Raw genomic sequence first — 20,332 nt, 5'->3', positions numbered from 1 at the left:
ATCCACTCCCTCCATAGAAACCCTAGCCGTCACAAAGCTCCAGCGTTCCGCCGCCTAGGTGTTCCTGCGACGCAGCCAGCCCCGCGAGGAAGACCATGGCGGGTCCTGGTGGCCGGCGAGGCGGTCGAGGCCGCGGCCCTGGATGGCCCCGGGGACGGGGCAGGGGCCGCCGTGGTGGAGCAGCTACGGCCCCACGCTCACCGTCGCCTGCGCCCTCTTCGTCTTCCTCCGACGTGGAGGGACGCTGCTTCGAGTTCCTCCTCCGCATCGATGACGACCCGCTCGGCATCAAGCGTCTCCCGGACAAGTTCGCCGAGTTCGTCGACGGCGTCGAGCCGGCGCATTTGCAGCTACGGGAGGCCAGCTGCAACTTCTGCCGCTGGGCCGTGGAGGTCCTGTTCGACGGGCAGGGCAAGATGTACTTGCACACCGGGTGGGGCAAGTTCGCCCGTGACCTGGCGCTCGAGCCCGGCTGCCAGCTCACCTTCCTCTACGAGGGAGACGGTGAGATGGTCGTCAAGGTCTTCGACGACACGGCCTGCCGCAGGCACTACCACACCGGCGAATCCGAGTCGGACTCCGATAGTTAGAACGTAGAGTGTTCTTTCTTTGCAGCGAATCTGGCTACGGCCAGACGAAGCCAATAGTGGAAGGTTTCTGTCTGTTCGCCTCATCGGTAGAACCAACAAGGGCACCGTCAATCCTCCCGCTGGATTTTCCAGTTTGGGTGACTGGGTGTGCCCTCGAATGTTATTTCTTGGCAGCGAACATACGGAAATCAACACAACTGGTTTCTATTTTTAAAATATTTATATTTGTGTCCACCATGGTACAAACTATGTATTAGTTTGTGTAAACCATGTTCCAAACTATGTATTAGTTTGTGTAAAATAATCTTCCAATTTGTAATATTTGGAAGTATGTTGAAATGAAAAAGAGAAAAAAAAATGCGTCGGACCGCTGGAGCCAACCCCAGACGCAAACGGACACGCGGACGAAAACGGTCATTTCAGCGTCCGCTGCGCGACGCAAACGGACGCGCGCGGACACTAAAATGCGTCGCGCCGCTGGAGATGCCCTAAAGAAACTATTTTACATATAGAGATTAGAATTTCTTCAGACGGGCGTGCGCGTGCATTGCTACTAGTTTAACAAAGAGGTAAACCTTGAGCACATATTAGAAATAAATAAGGCGATTTTGGTTCACCTTGTATCAACCCTATGGAGGGCAAAACAAACAAAAAATGGAAACAATATACTCCATTAATTCACTCTAAGTGCACATCTGATCAAGGAGACACTTCATGATCAGACACACAATGTTCCCATCAAAGCCTAGCCTCAAAAACATTGATTCTAGATAGTGACATCCCCAGTCTATCGTATGTTTTTTATCATCTCAAGTTTCACTGCACAATATGGTTTCTTGCACTTCTTCTTGATTTCAACGTGGACACTTTCGTAGGACACTAGCACATACAAAAGCACTTTGATCTTCTCCAAAAAATTCATCCAAAAAACCTCTCATTTTATTTGCAATAGCATTTGCTGAAATAATCTTGTAAAGCACCTGGCAAAGATAGATGGGTTTATAAACAATAACTTAATATTGAGAAATATATTGAGGACTTAGGACCATTGCACTTATGGTTATTATTGTCGTATCATTGATTCCAACACCGCGCTAGTTATAGGGGGCGTGCGTTCGGCCAATGTGCGAGGGAGTCGGTGACGCCTGTCTGCTGCATTGTCGAGCTTCGTTTACCAGATTGCGGAGCTTTTAGAATGCGGGTCGACGGAGCAGGACCTTTTGAACTGGGCAAAGAAAAGAAAAAGGAAAATGAGCAATGTAGGGTGCCCCTATTTGCGTGAACCTCACCGTCCCTACTAAAGAGCTAGCTACTCCGCCATTCTCAACGATCTTCCTATTCTCTTTTCGCTGCAGTGCCGTGAAAAAGGATCCACGGTGGCCTGGACGTTTTGATATTTTCTTGAATCCTTGATACGCAGGACCTAGGAATCTTCACATTACGCGTCGAGAGGTTTACGATGCGGATGACTGCGAAATATCAGCCCGACGAGCGCGGCCACGCCCGTACGTACTCTTTGCCTCTTCCGGCCAAGGCAGACGTGTGTAAGCGTTGATAACTTGACACTCACACACCTAGCAGCAGTGGTAGCACGAACAAGGCAATGGCCCCAATGGCGAGAAACTCACTCCACTCTGCCAACGCGGAGCAGCACGCCGATGGAGTTTCCTTGGCTCCTTCGTCCTGTACCTCTCCATTCAGTATCATCGATCATATAAGCAGGCACGGCGCAGCGCATTACCAGTCTACCACCACGCCAACGCCCAGAGGAGAAGACGATCGAGAGAGATCGAGGAGCTTGGAGCTAGCTAGGCATTGCCCGGTGCCCGCTGCCATTTGCCCGTCCAATTTAGTTAGGGGAGGCGACCATGAGGGCCAAGCCGAAGACGTTCTGGGCGCTGCTGCTGGTGCTGCTCTGCCTCGCCACGCACCTCCAGGGCGTGGGCGGAAGGGGAGGTGGAGGCTTCAGCGGCAATGGCGAGAGTGGAGCCCGCTCCGCCCTTCCCATCATCGCCGGTGCCGTCGTCCGCTCAACCACACGTACAGCGCCGCTGAACTGCGTGGCCGTGGACTCAACTGGAGGGTCTCTGGTGCCGCCGACATCTTTACTGCCGCGGCGCTAGCGCTGATGGACGATCGTACGCCTGCAAGCTTGGATCGAGTGGACTAGCCATTTAGTACTGCCCGTCTAGTAGTGGATATATTGGCGATGCAAATGCTGACGAGTGGATCGTGATTTAGCGGTGCTAGTTCAGCTGTAGGTGATCTGTGGGTGCATGTGCATGTGTAAATATTTCTTATCACGAAATCAGTGTGACACTACTTGTAGACGCAAAAAAGTGTGACACTACTTGGTCCGTGTTTCAGTAGCGTCCGTTGTTCAGTAATTTAATGATGAACACCTTTGAGCTGTGCTCTCTGCCCGGCTGGGACGAGACGGGCGCTGATGCTGATGCATGTTACTGTACGTGCCAGCGTTTGCGAAGGCAACTAGCGACGCGCACGTTCGGAACCTGGCAACGCGCGAGGTCTATATCACACACATCAATGATTGCTCTGAGATTAGTGTTAAAGTAGCTGTATATCTGTACACGTATGTATGTAGGTCTCCTGTATTTGTACCCCTTGATGACAAGGTGGACCATGTAATCTGTCCAATATATATATGCACCACGCGGCCCTGATTAGGGTTACGCTTCCCAGAATTATCTTTGACATGGTATCAGAGCGAGGCTTCCCAGATTGCATCTAGCCTTCGTCTCGTGCTTGCGCGGCCGCCGCGTCGGAATCTCGACGTCGTTCAAGCCGCCGCGCGCCTTCCTCTCACGCTGTCGCCATGATGCCTGGAGGAACGTCTTCGTCGTCTTCAACCTCTGGCATCCTCAACAGCGTGGTCACCGAGAAGCTCAATGGTGACAATTTCCTCCTCTGGCAGGCCCAGATTCTCCCTGATATTCGTGGTGCCCTGTTGTACGGCTACCTCGATGGGACGGCGGTGGAACCGCCGAAGGAGGTGACTTCCACAGGAACTGACGGGAAGGAGGTGACCGTCCCGAACCCGGAGTACGCGCGATGGATCGCGCAGGATCAGTTTGTCCTCGGGTACCTTCTGAGGAACATGACCAAGGAGATCCTTGTCCAGATGGTTGGACAGACTAGCGCCGCCGGTGTCTGGGGCGCAATTACTGAGATGTTCTCGTCTCAGTCTCGGTCCCGTGTTGTCAACCTACGTACTCGTCTGAATCAGACAAGGAAGGAGAACAAGACCGCCTCTGTCTTCTTTGGACAGATCAAAAGTCTTGCTGATGAGATGGCAACAGCCGGCAAGCCTCTTGACAACGATGACATTATATCGTATGTTCTAGCCGGCCTTGATGAAGACTATGACGGCTTTGTTGCTTCCATCAATGCACTGCTTAAGGCACAAAAGACTGTCAGCATTGGTGATCTGTACTCAATGCTTCTGGCCGCCGAGGTTCGGATTGAGAACCGAACTCCAGGAAGTGGATCTTCTGCAAACGCCGCGACTCGAGGAGGTCGTGGATACCGTGGCCAGGAGGGCCGTGGTGGTGGACGCGGTGGCTACCAAGACCAGCGCGGGAACGGTGGCGGCTATGATCAGCGCGGGAATAACTACCGCGGCAACGACAGGCGCCCTAATAACAACAACTATGACAATCGTGGCAATGGTGGCCGTGGCTATAACAATCAGCAAGGGTACCGCTACAATGGAGGTGGTGACCAGGGTCCTAGGCCGGTTTGCCAAGTCTGTGGCAAGGAGGGTCACATAGCGCTGAATTGTTGGAAAAGGTTCCAGAAGAACTATCATGGTCCTGAGAGGTCAGCAGGTGCAGCTGTTGGATCTGGATCATATGGCATTGATACAAATTGGTATAGCAACTCCGGGGCGACTGATCATATCACCAGCGAGCTGGACAAGCTCCATGTGAGGGAGCGCTACAATGGGAATGAGCAAATCCACACAGCAAATGGTACAGGTATGGATATTCATCATATTGGTAGTTCTGTTCTTCATACTCCTCACCATGACCTGCATCTCAAAAACATTCTCCATGTTCCACAAGCCACTAAAAATCTCTTGTCAACTAGTCGTCTAGCTCAAGATAATCATGCCTTTGTTGAGTATTGGCCTAATTCTTTTTTTTGTTAAGGATCAGGACACGAGGAGAATTCTGCTCCAAGGTAGCTGTGTTGATGGTCTCTATCCTGTGCCGGCCATGGAGTCCTCTACCTCATCCCTGGGTCGGCAAGCACATGGTGTCGCCAAGTCATCATCCTCGCTTTGGCATAGACGTCTAGGTCATCCTTCTTCGAGTGTAGTACATCAAGTTCTTCGAGATAATAAAATTCCGTTTAGTGAGTCAAATAAAGAGTCTGTTTGTGATGCTTGTCAACAGGCCAAGAGTCATCAACTACCATATCCCAAGTCTTCTAGTGTGTCTCTATCTCCACTTGAACTTGTATTTTCTGATGTTTGGGGTCCAGCCCCTGATTCTGTTGGGAGATATCAATACTATGTTAGTTTTATTGATGATTTAAGTAAGTTTACATGGATCTACTTGTTGAAAAATAAATCTGATGTATTTCAGAAGTTTCATGACTTTCAGCATCTTGTTGAGCGCCTCTTTGACAAGAAAATTATTGCCATGCAAACAGATTGGGGGGGTGAGTATCAAAAACTCAATTCCTTTTTCCAGCGCATTGGCATTACTCATCTTGTCTCTTGCCCTCATGCACATCAACAGAATGGACCTGCTGAGCGTAAACATCGCCACATTGTTGAGGTTGGTCTCTCGCTCCTTGCCTATGCTTCCATGCCCCTCAAGTTTTGGGATGAAGCTTTTCTCATGGCGGTCTATCTCATCAATCGTCTCCCTAGCAAAGTCATTCAGTCTCAAACACCTATTGAGCGTCTCCATGGTGATAAGAGTGATTATTCCTTTTTACGGATTTTTGGGTGCGCTTGTTGGCCCAACCTTCGTCCGTATAACAAGCGCAAGCTAGAATTCCGCTCAAAACAGTGCGCTTTTCTTGGGTATAGCAATGTTCACAAAGGCTACAAGTGTCTTGATATTTCCACTGGGCGTGTGTATATCTCACGTGATGTTGTTTTTGATGAGACGGTGTTTCCGTTTGCCTCACTTCATTCTAATGCGGGCGCTCGATTGCGGGCTGAAATTAATCTTCTTCCTCTTCATTTGCAACCCTCTCTATTGCATGGTCACGAGGAGCGTGTTTTACAGGCTAACACTGATGATAATCCTACTGTTACTATTCCTGCTGAATCTGCTGATTTTTCTGTGCCTGGAGGTGCTTCTACTGATTTTTCAGGTTCTGGAACGAGAACCGATGCAGATTCTGGCGCCAGTCAATCAGCGCCGGCGCAATCTTCCTTGGGATCGCCAGCGCCAGGTGCTCAGGATCCTTCCGTGCCAGGCGTCTCGGGATCGGAGCTGGTCCCTTCTGCTAGTGGGCGTGCGTCCGGCGTGGCGCCCCCGCACTCGCCTGCGTCGCGCCGTGGAGATTCTCTCCCGTCCCTGTCGGCTGACAGCTCCCGCACGCCCGGATTGTCTACGCCGCCTGCAGGTCACACACCGTCTGCCACAGGGTTCTCTGGATCGTCTGTGCCAGATACTGCCGATTCTGCTGATTCTGGAGCAGAGTCTGGATCCTCTGTGGCTGCAGCTCCTGTAGCCACTGCTGCACCAGTGCAGGAACGCCGCCATACTCGACTTCAGAGTGGTATTTCCCGGCCTAAAGAGTTCACTGATGGTACTATCCGTTATGATCGTATTCGCTTTGGCAATTTTTGCAGCACTGGTGAACCTACGAGTTCTAGTGAAGCATTCTCCGATCCTCGCTGGAAAGCGGCTATGGATGAGGAATATCTTGCTCTCATGAAGAACAAGACCTGGCATCTGGTTCCTTCTGCTAGGGGACAAAATGTCATTGATTGCAAATGGGTTTATAAAGTGAAGCGTAAAGCTGATGGCACTGTGGATCGCTATAAAGCTCGTTTGGTTGCAAAAGGATTCAAGCAACGCTATGGGATTGACTATGAGGATACATTCAGTCCTGTTGTCAAGGCGGCTACTATTCGTTTAGTCCTGTCTATTGCAGTGTCTCGGAGGTGGACGCTTCGTCAGCTAGATGTGAAGAACGCGTTTTTGCATGGTGTTCTGGAAGAAGAGGTCTATATGAGACAACCACCTGGGTATGCGTCTCGACTGGGACATGTGTGCAAGCTCGATAAAGCTTTGTATGGGCTCAAACAGGCGCCTCGAGCATGGTATTCCCGACTCAGTTCTAAACTTCAGTCTCTTGGTTTTTCTGCATCCAAGGCTGATACTTCTCTGTTTTTCTACAACAAAGGGGGAGTGTCTGTGTTCATGTTAATCTATGTTGATGATATTGTTGTTGCTAGCTCCTCAGAGAAGGCAGTTGATGCTCTCTTGCGTGACCTTGGGGCTGACTTTGCTCTCAAAGATTTGGGGGCGTTGCACTACTTTCTTGGCATTGAGGTTAAACCAGTTCATGATGGTCTCATTATGTCTCAAGAAAAATATGCCAAGGATTTGCTTCACCGAGTGAATATGACTATCTGTAAGGCTGTTGATACTCCATTGTCGGTGTCTGACAAGTTGTCCTTGGTTGATGGTGAAGCGTTGAGCCCTGATGATTCTACACGCTACAGGAGCATTGTTGGAGCTCTTCAGTATATTACTTTGACAAGACCTGATATTGCGTTTTCAGTTAATAAAGTCTGTCAATTTCTTCATGCTCCTACAACAGTTCATTGGACGGCAGTCAAGCGGATTTTGAGGTACTTGCAGGGTACCGTCTCTCTTGGACTACGGTTTAGTAGTTGTTCCTCTACATTGGTCAGTGCTTTCTCTGATGCTGATTGGGCAGGTTGCCCAGATGATAGAAGATCTACCAGTGGTTTTGCAGTATATTTTGGGACTAATTTGATCTCATGGAGTGCTAGGAAACAGGCTACAGTTTCCAGGTCTAGTACTGAGGCTGAATATAAAGCCCTTGGTAATGCTACTGCAAAGGTTATCTGGGTGCAGACTTTACTCACTGAGTTGGGGGTGCCGCAGCCTCGAGCGGCAGTCTTATGGTGCGATAATATTGGAGCAACATATCTCTCTGCTAATCCAGTATTTCATGCTAGGACCAAGCATATTGAGGTGGATTATCACTTTGTTCGTGAGAGAGTTGCTCGGAAGCTTTTGGACATTCGATTCATTCCTTCAGGAGATCAAGTGGCTGATGGTTTTACCAAGTCACTGGCTACAAGACAATTACAAGTCTTTCGTCGCAATCTTAACTTGGATAAGTTATGATTGAGGGAGGGTGTTAAAGTAGCTGTATATCTGTACACGTATGTATGTAGGTCTCCTGTATTTGTACCCCTTGATGACAAGGTGGACCATGTAATCTGTCCAATATATATATGCACCACGCGGCCCTGATTAGGGTTACGCTTCCCAGAATTATCTTTGACAATTAGCACCTAATATAGCGATTAGTCTATACGTGTTTTTTACTCTCTTTTAATAGCTGGATACCCAAGTTTAACTGCAATTTAAGTTGGTGAGGACCCGTTAGAGCATGCAATCATTTACATCACTGGGTCTCATTGATTGCCAAGTTAATTTGTATACTACAGTAGAACGTGACTTGGTACGAGCAGTCTCTACAGGGCGACGTTGCAGCCCAATCTCGTGGTACATGAATGATTAATGAGAAGGCTGTACTGCTTAAAGAGAAAATACATGTCGACAAATTAAATTGGATTACTTCCATAACTACACATAGTATTAGTAATAAACACAGATGGCAAAGAATTCTGCATCTAGATTTTTCCCTTAAGGAATTCTCGAGTAATTTTTTTTACCTCCGATATTTTACTAGCAGCAATTTGGATTTGTAAGATTAACAATTACCTAGTAAAATATTAAAATCCTAAAATACGAAATATTAAATACATAATTTTCATTTTGTACTGATTCAAAATAAACATTTTGTACTAATGGCTCTCCCCATTATAACAATAATAAAGCATTATTTTTTTAGTATATGGAAAGATTTGTTGGCAGGTACGACAATTAAAAAATGGTGGAGATAGTTAAAATGATTAGTTTGAAACACAAAATATTAATTAAACACACTTTTTTATATAAATGGTGCAAAAAGAAAAAAAAATAGTTTGGACTAATAAAAATGAACATTTTTGTACTAATGGTGCAGCTTGTAAAAAATGTGATTTTTGTACTAATTCAAATCAAGTATTTTGTACTAATGGTTCCCTCTTATAACAATAACAGCAGCACAATTAGCACATTACACATGTAAACAAGAGATAGTGAAATGACATCATTTTTCGAGATGGGAAGCATTCGAGCATTCGACAGAAGTTAGTAAGCAATAATTAGAAAACACAGTTACCCACGTAAAGTGAAAAGGGTTATCTTAATTAACATCAAATTTTTAGAAAGAACCATTCAACAAAAGTAAAAAAAAAATAGAATTCAACTAATTGGGAATCTAAATTATTAATCTGGGAACAACCAAAAAATGGAATCGTGCATATTCCATAGTTCTTTTTTCAAATCTGGTCAATCAGATGAATGAACTAAAATACACGATTGCTCAGTCGTCGATGAGATCTGGACAAGTATATGAACAACATAAAAATACATATACAATTCACCGCCGAACCATTTTGATGGGAAAAGAAATAACACCATTCAACACTTCTCTGTACCAGATCGGACTGAAATCAAAATAAATATGTAGAAATCCAACATGCAAAAGAGAGAAACCAAAAGAAACATCACCACTCAAGAGGATCGGTACAGATCCGACCGCATGACTGTGAGCTTCTCGCAGAAGACGGGCCTACTGCTGCGGACGAGCTATATCAGCGAAAACACTGTCTACTGGAGCTAGGGGAGCTGTTGTACATTTCACTAGCTATGGAGCTGCTGGCCATGGATCAACGGGTGCTGCTGGCCAAGAGGATGAAGCAGCTCGCATACTCAAGAAGAAATGCAGAGGTGCTCGAGGTGGTGGTGGGTGGGATTGAATTGAAGAGGAGGTAGTGTGGTGCAGGTTTGTGCTACGCTGCAATTATAGACGCAAGCTGTTCACCGGGCATTTAATGCTGTTCGGGTGAATACCAAGTCTGCTAATGGACTGGAAAGTAGCCGAATACTGACCCATGGTATAATACATTACACACGTGGTGCTCTCTCATTTGTTGGTTTTCATCCTCGCCCGTACCCGGGTTCCATTAGCTATTTTCGAGGCAACTAGCTAGTACTTACTCTCCCCGTCCATAAAAATATGTCGAAGATTTTTCTAGTAGTACACCAAAACAAAACTGCAATGGAAAAAACAAAGATAAATAAAAACAAATTTCTTAACATAAACTTTACAAAACAAAAAGGTGCCTCAACTTCACAAAAGCCACTGAAATACCACTAAACAAAACGTGGATCATGTAGAAGACCCTTTGTCGAGGGTTTGCGTGATAACAACTTGACAAGTACAATCCGTGAGCAGTGAAAATACTTGAGTTGTCTACCTACCAATGTAGCCATTTTTGTGTTGCTAAATAGATAGGTATACAAATTAACATGTATATACGTGATTGTTCAAGTAAGGTGGGCAAAATACTTGTCAAATTACTCTCATATGGGATCGGCTGGTGCTAATTAATTCAATTTTGACTAGCCTTCCAATGTCCATGCTATACCTTTCCGAAATACCTAAACGGGTAAGAGAAAGACTAAAACTCTTTCGATCAAGGTCTTTTTTAATACATCATGTTCTGTAGCAAAAGTGTTGTGGTGCATTGTACATATGCATTTCAATATAATTCCCCATATTAATATCACAAATGTGTTTGAAAAATTAGTTAGCGGGGGACGCAAAGAAAGACAAAGCGCAAATCCAAATTGGTGTACGTGCTTTACTTTGGTCTATATGGAGCATACCAAATGATCATATCTATAACAATGACGGTAATTAAATTTCCTTTATGCAGGTTACTCCACTGGCTACATAGCCAATAAGGAAGTGAGAGGATTTTGCTACTGGATGCAACCGACTAGCGACTGTTACTCGTGATTTATACAGGTGGTGCAGTTGACGTTTTGATCATATGATAACATGTTGATGCGGTGTTATTTCATGTTCTCATTTGTTTTTATATGGTTGATATAAGAGAGAGGGTTGGTCATTACACTCTAACACTCCCACTCACGTCTATGCTCTTTTTTAGGAGTCTTGACATGCGCAACGGGAATGGGGGTAGGTCGCAATATTCTCTTTTTTATTGCTTTTGTTGGGTATTAAACCCTCGTCCTCTGGTTTCAAGTTGTATGCACCTAACCAATTCACCCATTAGTCCGAACTAAGAATTGGGAAAATTGGGAATTTATTTGGCTAATTAGATCTAACCTAGGAATTGGGAAAATTGGGAATTTGAAAATTTAGATCTAATCTAGTCTAAAGAACCGATCTGATCGTTTGATCAAAATCGGGTGCCGTGCCCCCAAGGAGAGATCTCCCCAGGGGCGGCGCGATGCATAAGTGCTGGGTGGACTAGGATCGGCACCGTGAGGCTAACCGCTCTGATACCATATTGGAAAATATTGGAACCTGAAAGATTGCTGCACTAGCCAATTGACCCAAAAGCCCGAACTGATGAAAATAGACTAGGCACACGTCTAGGCTATTTTAGTCCTTAGTGTGGGTTCGGTGCAGATCGCAAAATCTTTTTTTCTTTTGTTTTTAATACTGCATGAGCAGGATCTTGAACTTAAGACCTCTTGGCTCTGATATCATGAAAGATTGTTGCACTAGCCAATTAAACCAAAAGTCCCAACTAAGAGAGATGGTTGGTCATTACACTCTAACATACCGTAGTCTGAATTTATTAGTGTTTTAGTTTGATTTAGGAAAGTGTCCACGTGCATGACTTACTAGACCTAGTCATGAGGTTCAAGATTTGAATCCACCCTTGCCCCGGTGGCAACCCATACTAGCGCCTCGCGGTTCGGTGGAGCGACACGGAGGAGATGGCGGGGAGTTGTTGCTAGCAAAGAGCTGGAGGTGTGGATGATCGTTCATGGAAGAGCTGGAGCCGTCTTCACGGGAGTTAGATGAGGCAAGGAGTCATGGGCGTGCAAGTTTGCATGCCGAGTCAGCGTCGTCGTCTATGTAAGTCGTTGTTGTGTTCAAGTGCTTGTCTCCGTTGAGATAAGTTGCAGTTGAAGCGCGTCAAGTGTTTGGGGGTGTGCACGATGTTTTCTAAGTTGTGTCTATGTCCTCGTGGAGCGTTCTGGTTGTGGCCAGCATGGGTTCGATGCGATACCGAATGCGAACGGTGGTAGGAAAAACTACCGTAAAGCAAGGAGATGTGCGGCAGTAGAAAGATAGGCTATTGTAGGCAAGTAAAAGAAGAGTAGAGGACTATAGTGCGAACCGAGTGTCGGAACCGCAATAACGCTGGCATATATGTGCGAACCGAGTGTGGGAGGCCGATCAATAGCAGTGGCACAACATAGCAGAGCTAAGGAGGTGCACTGTGTGTTTCTAAATGTACGGACATAACGATGAAGATGAAGAAGAAGTGATGTGAAGCCCGCGGAGAAAAGATTGAAAGGGGCACAAGAGGATGACCGAGTCAAAATTAGGAGAAGATTTTTAGAGTTAATGTTAAGTTAATTACTAGGATTTTAGTTTTATTTAGGAAAGTGTCCACATGCATATGGCCTGCTAGACCTAGTGCCGTGTGGATTCGCTGGCTTGATATGCTAGTTCGAGGCGTAGTGAGTCCTAGTCCAAGTCGGTTTCGTGTTAGTTAGCTGTGCAAGTCCTATCATGTTCGCAAAAATATATGTTTGAAAGTGTCTCTGCCGTGAGCTAGTTTAGGAGTTGGAGTCCAGTTGGATTAGGTTTCGGCTAGCCGTGTATATATGCGCGTCGAGGCGAAACTCAACAGCACGCCGATGGAAGTTTCTCGGGTCCTTCCTCCACCTCTAGTTCAGTTAATCATAAGCGGGCGCGCAGCGCATTCACCAGCACACCAGCACCGGGAGGAGGAGAAGACGAGCGAGATCGACGGAGGAGCTAGCTAGGCATTGCCACAGTTCTCTAGGAGAAGACGAGCGATATCGACCATGAGGGCCAGGGCAAGGAAGCAGTGCGCGCTGCTGCTGGCGCTGCTCTGCCTGGCCGCGCTCCTCCAGGGCGCTAGCTGCCGCGTCGGGAACGGTGGTGCGGGATTCGGCCACGGTGGCGGGAGAGGCGACGGCATGGTCGTCCAGTCAAAGAGGTCGAGCCACCACCACCACTACCGCTACTACCACCACCACAATCATAGCTCCGCAGCTGCACCGCGTGGCCGCGGCCTCGACTGGAGGGTCTCCGGTGCCGCTGCCGCCACCCTTGCTGCCGCCGCGGCGTTTATTTGGTGATCGACGATCGTACGCCGACAAGCCTAGTTACAAGATCCTGTGGGTTAGCGATTTGGTGCTACCACAGTTCAGTACTGTAGTAGCTAGCTAGTAGTGGATTGGTGATGCAAATGTTGACCAGTGGATCGTCATTTAGCGGTGTGCTAGCTTCGTTATGGTCGTATATCCGCGCATGCATGTATGTGTAGTAAGTACTCCTATCATGAAATCAGTGTGAAAGTGTTGATCCGTGTGTCTGATCCCGCAGTAGCGCCCGCTCTTTGAGTAGTTTAATTATGAAGAACACAAATTTTGCTTGAATTGGTTCTGTCATGCCAAGATGTGATGTGTGCTGTGTGTTGTGTGCCCGGCCGGGACGAGATGGGTGCTGTTGCTGATGAATGCCGCCGTCGCCGTGCGAGCGTGTGCGAAGTGGGAACCGGAAGTCCCAACCCGTCCTGATCTCGCACACTCCGAATCGGCATGGGAGTTCAACAGCAAACGAGCGTGCGTACCGAATCCCCCATTGGGACTGCGTGTGCGTACCGAATCCTGTAACTGTTGCATGCCTGGCACAATGGTAGCTTCCGCAGGCTAGCTAACGGGTGCATGCACTAGATTGTAAAAAATTTACACTGTAGTATACAACTTTTGATTCATATTGCATAATAAATTTCAGGTGAAATTGTAGGAAATCACCCTTATATTACTTATTTTTCAATAACAGTTTTACGAGCAGTTTTCTTAGGGAAGAGAGTATTACAACAAAACAATTATCACCCCACGTATAAAAAAAATATACTATTACAACAAAAAAACATCACCACACTTCAAAAAATACTATTACAACAACAAAAAATCATCACCCGTGTATAAAAAGTATAAAAATATTACAACAAAAAAAGCATCACCCCACGTATAGAAAATATATATCATTACAACAAAAAAAATCATCACCCCGCATATAAAATATATATACTATTACAACAACAAATTATCACCCCGCGTATAGAAAATATATATTATTACAACAAAAAAACATCACCCAGCGTATAAAATATATATGCAGTTACAACAAAAAATCATCGCCCCGTGTATAAAACATATATACAATTACAACAAAAAAAAGCATCACCCCGCATATAAAAATAAGTTGTTAAACAACATTTTTTTGCTGTAGGTTTATTTACTACAAAAATCCTCAACAACTTCCACAAAATCACAAATTATTACAACAAAAAAGTAATATTTTTGTAGCAATGGTTGCTACAGATTAATTGTAACAAAATCCCCAACTATTTTAACAGTATAATTTTGGCGTATAATCTTAGCTAGTAGCATGATTATAGAAGACAAAATTAGCAAGCTAGTACTAGTAGTAGAACTGTACAAGCTAGCTACACGATTGGAAAAGTCAAAAAGATGCGGACATGGACTACCAGCCATATGCCTACAGGTCCAATAGACCACTACTTGGGACGCATTAACACAGAGTAGAAAAGGCAGTTACTAGCAGTAGGCGGGAAGGGAGCCAGTCACTTGCGCAGACCGGGACCACGGGAAAGAATGGCGTGCACGACAAGTGACCGATCTTTTCCCCTCAATCGGTCGACTGATTTCAAGTATTTCCCAAAAAACATCCGCCCAGGATGCATCGCTTTATGGGTCCCTTCTAAATCTTGTTGGCCGCCTATCAAATTTGATGTTATGAGGATGCTTCATCTATTCTAGAACCTTCATGCGGAGAATTTCCATCGGCTCAACACCGCAAATATTGCACTCTTGCCAAAAGAAAATGGTGTCGAGGCTTTCTCGGACTTTGTCTAATTAGTTTGATCCACGCGATGGCAAAGATTATTACAAAAATGATGTCCATAGGACTTGCACCTCCATGAACAATCTCATCTCGAAGTCTCAAAGCGCCTTCATCAAATCTCGAAGCATTCACGGCAACTTCTTGTGCGTTTGCAACTACACTAGAAGGATGCACCGAACAAAATCCCCCACCAACATTATCAAGCTTGTGTTGCGGTCAGAAACCCACCGGCGAGCAGCGACGGGCAACACAGTAGAGCCGGGAGGCTCCCAGGACTGCGGCTGCCCCTGGTCCCTCTGAGCGACGGCCCGCAAAGATTCGGCACGCACGTCCGATGCCGTGCAGGGCGTGCCACCCGACCTATACCCGGTCGTGAAGGTGATGGATGTGCCTCGCTTAGTTTCCTGCATGGCATACACGTAAACATTAAATACGAGCCTCGATCGGCTCTCAGGTTGTCCTGTGAATCGGCTCAAAGAGCCGATCCACCCATGATTCGCACGAGGTGTACGAATATATGGTGGTCCTGCTTGATCAGAATAAAGCTAAAACGACCTACTACGATTTAGGGTTTTCACCACATAATCGGAACATCCTACTCGTGATTGAGCCTCGCGGCCACGCACGGTGATCGTAAACCAATCCTAGACAAGGCCTAAAAACCAACACGAAGTTGATCCTCGGAACATCCTGTCTAGGGCCAGCAAACTACACCCTACGTGCCACTGGATCCTTCAACCCTTTGTAAGGCCTAACTATGCAGATATTAAACTAATCCTTGAAGAACAAGGAGCAACCATAACGGATCGGATCTACTAAATAATGATCAAGCGGGGTGCCGCCCCTACACCTAAGATAGGTGTAAGGGCGGCTAGATGTCTAAGGGTTGCACGACGACAGCATATGATACGAAGAACAATGCTAACCCTAACACATCTAAGATAACTACGTTGCTCGCCATCAAAAAGACTTCAGTACGAGCAACGCATGAACAACGGATAAACTTGTACTGCCTAGATCGCAAGATGCGATCTAGGCAGCATGATGCTTACCGGAAGAAACCCTCGAGACAAGGGAGTTGGCGATGCGCCTAGATTGGTTTGTGGTGAACGTGATTGTTGTTTATTTCATAAACCCTAGATACATATTTATAGTCCGTAGACTTTCTATCGTGAGAATAATCCCAACCGTGCACGAGCCAAACTCTAACTAATCAACACATATCCTACTATATTACAGATACACGGGCAAACTAGCCCAAACTTTGCATATAAGGCCGATTCACGTATGTTCTTCCATGTATATTCTTCAAGCCCATCTTGATCGCGGCCCACCTCTGATCCGGTCAAATTCTGGTGATAACACATGCCCCCCTGGATTTGGAATTGATAATTCCAAAATCACTCTGCTTTTCTTCGTCGGGTCATGTCGTGGCAGAGCAGAACCGTCGCAATATTCTTCATCATGATGCCTTGCCTTCTCAACTTCTCTGTAAGATTTGATAGCTTTAGCATCACTTCCTCGGAAACTGCAATGGCATTAAATCTCCACTAGGCTCCATTATTTAACCGCGTCGAGCAGTTCGCCCCTTCACCCTCCTGCTCTGTACTAGCCATCGGCAAAAAACCCCCATTCCTCCATAGCCATGTCTTCTTCCTCCTCCTCCTCTTCTGCCTCCTCGAACCCCTCCTACGTATCATCTCCCTTCCGTGAGCCGACGCCAGAGTGGGGCTCGTTGGCGGCGCATGACATCCTCGCCCCAACGACGTGGGACAAGGAGGAACACAATTCCTCCATCTGGTCCGAGGATGACAAATCCTTGACTGACGGAGAGGGCGACCTTCAATTCCTCGTCGACGGGGAGGAGGAGGCGGAGAGTGAGGACGACCGCTTCTCCTGGGACGATTTCACCTCCTCCGAGGAAGAGGCGAAGGAGGACGACGACGACTCCCTCGAAGGTTACCCACCGGCGAAGCGCTTCCACGCCTGGTGGGACGACGACAGCGATGACGACGATGAGGAAGACGAGGCTCCCGTAGAAGGCTACGGGAGCAACGATGAGGAGCCCATCAGTAGCTACGCCGGCGGCAGCGATGACGACGACGAGGGCAGCAACGGCCCTTAGATTAGGGACTAGTAGTAGTAGTCGGCTTTGTTCTTTCTTTCCTGAGCAATCGGCTCTTTCTTTGTAAGAAATCCCACTATTAATGAAGAAAATATTCCCCAATTAATTTTGCTTTCTTGTCAACTTTGCCGATCGTCGAACGAAGTTGCTGTACAGAGAGCCGATGGCAGGGCATCGGCTTGTACTATAAACGCAGATTAAACTCCTCAGCAACCCCACTAGGAGATTCATCCCAAATAGCATGACTTCTGGTCTGAAACCGATCTGTTAACCTGCTTAACTGAGTTTGTTCCTCTAGAGTCGATAGCAATGCATCGGCTTTATTATTCTGAAGTCGATGCCCGTGCATCGGCTATACTCGCATACTGTTGTCTCCGCATGTTTTCTCAAGTCGATGTCTGTGCATCGGCTGTGATTTTTTTTACTGGCCGATTTAGAATCGGCCTCCATACCTCACTGCCCATCATCCCACATGCTTGGGAAATAACTGGCCGATTTAAAATCGGCCTCCATACCTCACTGCCCATCATCCCACATGCTTGGGAAATACTTCTTGAGATGTTGGCCATTGACGGCCACTGGGAACTTCGCACCATCCAACTGTTCAAGCATGTAGGCATTGCCCTTCAGAACCTGGATGACTTTGTAAGGACCGTGCCAATTAGGAGACCATTTGCCATATGTTTTATCCCTGGTTCCTAGTGGCAACACGGCTTCCCATACTAGATCACCAACTTGAAACTCCTTTGGTCTCACCTTCTTATTGTATGTCCGAGCTACCCTGGCTTTGTTCTTTTTAATCTTCTCCAACGACCAAAGTCTAAGTTCTGTTGCATCCTCAATAGTGTCACTCATCAAAGCTGCATATTCTTCAGCTGTTAGATCATTCTGAAACGTGACACGTCTTGATCCAGCCGTAATCTCCCAAGGTAATACGGCTTCCTGTCCATAGACGAGCTGGTATGGCGAAGTTTTTATAGCTCCATGGCATGACATGCGGTAGGCCCACAAAGCTTTTGATAACGTTTCATGCCAATCCCTAGGGTTCTCGTCAATTTTTCTCTTGATCAGCTTGATCAGGCTCTGATTGGACGCTTCAGCTTGCCCGTTGGCTTGAGCATAGTATGGAGATGATCGGATCAGCTTAATCCCCATGTCATCACAGAACTTTCTGAATTCTTTAGAAATAAAGACCGAACCTCCATCGGTCGTGATAGTTTGGGGAATCCCGAACCTATGAATGACGTGTTCTTTCACAAATTTGATCACATCTTCTGATTTCACCTTCTTCATAGGGACGGCCTCCACCCACTTGGTGAAGTAATCTGTAATAACCAAAATCCATTCATGTTTTTTACTCGACGCCGGATGGATTTTGCCGATCATATCCATGCCCCACCCTCGAAACGGCCAAGGCTTGATGATAGGGTTCATTGCTGATGCGGGTACCATCTGAATCTTCCCGAACATCTGGCACGCTTGGCACCCCTTGTAGTACTTGAAGCAATCTTCAAGCATGGTGGGCCAATAAAACCCTGATCGCCTAATTAGCCACTTCATCTTATGAGCCGACTGGTGAGTTCCACAGGCGCCTTCATGCACCTCATGTAAGAGCCGATTAGACTCAGTTGGTCCCAAGCACTTGAGTAGTAACCCTTCCAACGTCATGTAGAACATGTCGTCTCCTATGAGGGCATACTTCATGGCCTTGTATCTTATCCGTTTAGGTGCCCCCCGAGCCGAATCTTTTAAGTAATTGAAGATTTCGGCTCTCCAATCATCCTGTTCCAAGAACTGCACCTGAACTTCTGACCCGTCTGATATGTCCTTATAGCCTGACGCCATTTGAGCGAGATCGTTGGCCTCGGTGTTTTGGGATCTTGGGACCCAATTAAAGTTGATGTACCGAAACTGTGTCATCAACTCACGGCACTCCATCCAATATGGGAAAAGCGATTCACTCTCGCACTTATATTCATCCGTGAGCTGGTTAATCACCAACTTTGAGTCTCCAAAAAGCTCTACTGCTTCTGCCCCGACTTCCAGCAGCAACTCCATTCCCTTACGCACTGCCTCATATTCAGTGACATTGTTGGTGCAAGGGGTAGATAGTCTGATGGAAAAGGAGTATGTTGCCCCCCGAGGCGACACGAGCAGAATGCCGATGCCACAACCATCCTCACAAGCCGATCCATCGAAGAACATAGCCCATGCACGTATAGATAGTGCTGCTATATTGGTATTGATCCGTTCAGCTATAAGATCGGCCAGCGCTTGTCCCTTGACTGCTTTCGCAGGCTGATACCGAAGATCGAACTCCGACAACGCAAACATCCACTTACCAAGTCGGCCTTTCAAAACAGGGGCCGATAGCATGTGCTTGAGAATGTCTGACTTGCATATGACGATGATCTCTGCCGTCAAAAGGATGTGATGAAGCTTGGTGCAGGTGAAGAACAGGCAAAGGCAAAGCTTCTCGACCTCAGGATACCTTGTCTCCGCGTCCAACATCCTTCTGCTGAGGTAGAAAACGACCTTTTCAACGCCCTCATAGAGTTGCACCACCACCGAAGCGATGGACGTGTCAGCTACTGACAAGTAGATATAGAACGGCCTGTCTTGTTGGGGCGGAACTAGCACAGGCGGCGTTGTCAGATACCTCTTAATATCATCAAACGCCTGCTCATTGCGCCCCCGGTGAAACTCGTCATCAGATTTAATTTTCACCAGTGCTATGAACGGCTCGATTCGTCCTGACAGATTAGAGATAAATCGTCGGACAAAATTGATCTTGCCGATGAGACGTTGGAGCTCCTTCTTCGTGGTGGGCGGCTGCATGGTACGCACTGCCTCTTGACTTTTCAGGCCGATCTCAATTCCCCGTTCATGAACCAGAAAACCTAGGAACTGACCAGCCGTCACACCAAAAGCACACTTCTTCGGATTCATTCTCAGTCCGAACTTCCGAGTTCGGTCTAAGATGCGTCGTAAATCATCCAAGTGTCCCTCCATGGAGACAGATTTGACTACCACGTCGTCGATGTAGATTTCCACCAACTTGCCGATCAGATCGTGAAATATATAATTCATGGCTCGTTGGTACGTTGCACCAGCATTCTTCAACCCAAAGGTCATGACTACATATTCAAACAAGCCTACTGCCCCTGGTACTCTGAATGCGGTCTTGTGTATATCTTCTGGAGCCATGAAGATTTGGTTATAGCCGGCGTTGCCATCCAAGAAGCTCAACACCTTGTGGCCAGCAGCTCCATTGATCAACGTTTCTGCCACCGGCATCGGATACTCA

The 20,332-nt window shown here is 46.8% G+C and overlaps 1 protein-coding gene across 1 annotated transcript; it reads left to right on the top strand.

Moving 5' to 3' along the window:
• The first annotated feature begins 3,426 nt into the window (after positions 1-3,426).
• On the top strand, positions 3,427-9,721 carry LOC139834188 (uncharacterized). Its single transcript, XM_071824616.1, has 3 exons — positions 3,427-4,588; positions 5,943-7,889; positions 9,510-9,721. The coding sequence occupies exons 1-3, from the start codon at positions 3,427-3,429 to the stop codon at positions 9,719-9,721; spliced, it is 3,321 nt and encodes a 1,106-aa protein (XP_071680717.1).
• Positions 9,722-20,332: the final 10,611 nt, after the last annotated feature.

This window comes from Lolium perenne, chromosome 1, assembly GCF_019359855.2.
Source record: "Lolium perenne isolate Kyuss_39 chromosome 1, Kyuss_2.0, whole genome shotgun sequence".
Taxonomy (NCBI): domain Eukaryota; kingdom Viridiplantae; phylum Streptophyta; class Magnoliopsida; order Poales; family Poaceae; genus Lolium; species Lolium perenne.
The sequence above is the reverse complement of the archived record's forward strand: the minus strand, read 5'-3'. Positions and strand labels throughout refer to the sequence as shown.